We start from the raw sequence: 2285 nt of genomic DNA on the forward strand, positions 1-2285 counted from the left end.
TAGGAGGTTCCCTGAAACTTGCTGGCTTCCAGGACAATCAAGTAAAAGACTGGCTCAGCTAAATAATCAGAGATGAATAGAAGTAAGTCAAGACTTGACACCTTTCTGACCTATTTAATGTACACAGGCACAAGCAAACATACTTCTGAATGTGTACTCAGAGAGTCACATGCAGAAATACACACAAACACACATACACAAACAAAAAAAATTATTCACAAAAATGTGAATTAATTCATTTATGAATTGAGAGCCCGCATAATCCAATCATATTCCCAACAACTCACCTCTGAGTACAGATTGTATTGGTGAATATGTCTTAATTCAACACTGGACCCTTTCTTGGATAACATTTCAACAGCTTCATGTACTTTGTGACTTATCAGTTTGTTATATAAAGAAAACTACACATATATAGTTTATGGGAACTGTGATGAACAATGACGTAACTATGACAAGCATTTAAAAATGCCTTTTATTTATTTTTTTAAAAAATGCCTTTTAATACACATTGTAAATGTAACATTAAATTTGAATAGCAATGGCAAGACATGCTTAAAAAAACCAAACTTGAAAACAAACTATTTCTGCTTAGCATTGGATTATGGTATTTATATTAGTATTTAATGTTTGTGCATTTGTTAATGTTCTCATCTCTAAAAATCAAGTCACAAAGTAAAAGTTATATTCAGTAGAACAAATGTGGAATAGCAGGTGATGTTCGCTATGCAGGTCTTTGGGAAATTTGAAGTGTAACAGTAAATATCCTGGCTTCCAGGAAGCTTCCTGTCTAGGTGCTGGGCAGTAACAAAGCTCCCACATGTGTTTAAATTCTTGTGTAATTTAATTTATACAAATGTGAACTATATAAAATGCAACGACCTGTAAAGTTACCATATAAAATAGTAATTTCGAGGTTTAACGTGCACTGTCATCATCTACAGGGCTGTATTCTGGTTAAAGATGCTAACTTGACGGCTTTGTATATGTAACTAATTTCTGAGTGTAAGTAAATTGGGGTTATGGATTCCAGAAGCAAGCTTTGAGAAGCATTGTTATATAGATACATCACCTAGATTGAGGAATAATTCTTTTGTTTATATCTAGCATACTGAACAACCAAAGAAAGGCTATATAAATATCTGCTGATGTCAATTCTGTCTGTCTTCTAACAAACTCTACTTATGCCATAACTGCTATTTTTCTGAAGTGATATTGATTTGACTCTTAGTGCTAAGGTTTGAAGACTGAATTTCAAATGTCCTAAACAAACATCCTTTCATATATCCTGGCCATTCCTATGAAACATGACAGATGTAATTACTGTGAGAAGCAATAAGAAACTGAAAGGGAACCATTTTCATTGGATAAAATCTGAGCTAAGTAAAATGATCTGCCAGAAATTTAGACACATCCTACAGTTTATTTTAAGCTGAGGATATTTTAAAACTCTAATCATAAGTTATTTATACGAGGCCGATATCGCACCCGCCAACATGGTGAATGTTCCTAAGACCCGCCGTACATTCTGCAAGAAATGTGGCAAACACCAACCCCACAAAGTGACCCAGTACAAGAAGGGCAAAGATTCTTTGTATGCCCAGGGAAAGCGGCGTTATGACAGGAAACAGAGTGGCTATGGTGGGCAGACTAAGCCTATTTTCCGCAAAAAGGCAAAAACTACAAAGAAGATTGTGCTGAGACTGGGATGTGTGGAGCCCAACTGCAGATCTAAGAGGATGCTGGCTATTAAGAGATGCAAGCACTTTGAACTGGGTGGTGATAAGAAGAGAAAGGGCCAAGTGATCCAGTTCTAAGCTGACCTTGTTATGAAGACAATAAAATCATGAGCTTTCACTCAAAAAAAAAAGTTATTTATACGAAAATAATATGCTTTAGTCAAATGCACCCTATACCCCCCAACTCTTTCTACATCCCCATCAACATTTTCTCCTTCCAACTTTATGTTCTTTGTTTTAAGCCCATGAAATTACTTGTTTTAAAATTTTATTTTAGTCCTAAAAATAAATTTGATGAAATATAATCCACTACCATGAGAGGAAGAGAAATATTTTGATCTGGTATTACCTTCAAATAATTGTTTCTGTAACAAGAAAAATAAAAAAAAAATGATTGAAAACTTAAACAACTTATATACCATAGGGAATGGCCTCTGTAATTTTAGCCTAAACATTTTTCATAGCAAATATGATTAATCATTCACCAGAGTCTGTAAAGTGTTGCATTTTAAGCACTTTAACTTCCAGTGAACCATTTAAAGGTAA

The 2285-nt window shown here is 34.4% G+C and overlaps 1 protein-coding gene across 1 annotated transcript; it reads left to right on the forward strand.

Annotated features, from left to right (window-relative positions):
• Positions 1–1481: 1481 nt before the first annotated feature.
• On the forward strand, positions 1482–1870 carry LOC101983159 (60S ribosomal protein L36a-like). Its single transcript, XM_005357357.1, has one exon. The coding sequence runs from the start codon at positions 1497–1499 to the stop codon at positions 1815–1817; it is 321 nt and encodes a 106-aa protein (XP_005357414.1). The 5' UTR covers positions 1482–1496; the 3' UTR covers positions 1818–1870.
• Positions 1871–2285: the final 415 nt, after the last annotated feature.

This window comes from Microtus ochrogaster, chromosome 21, assembly GCF_000317375.1.
Source record: "Microtus ochrogaster isolate Prairie Vole_2 chromosome 21, MicOch1.0, whole genome shotgun sequence".
In the NCBI taxonomy this organism is placed as follows: domain Eukaryota; kingdom Metazoa; phylum Chordata; class Mammalia; order Rodentia; family Cricetidae; genus Microtus; species Microtus ochrogaster.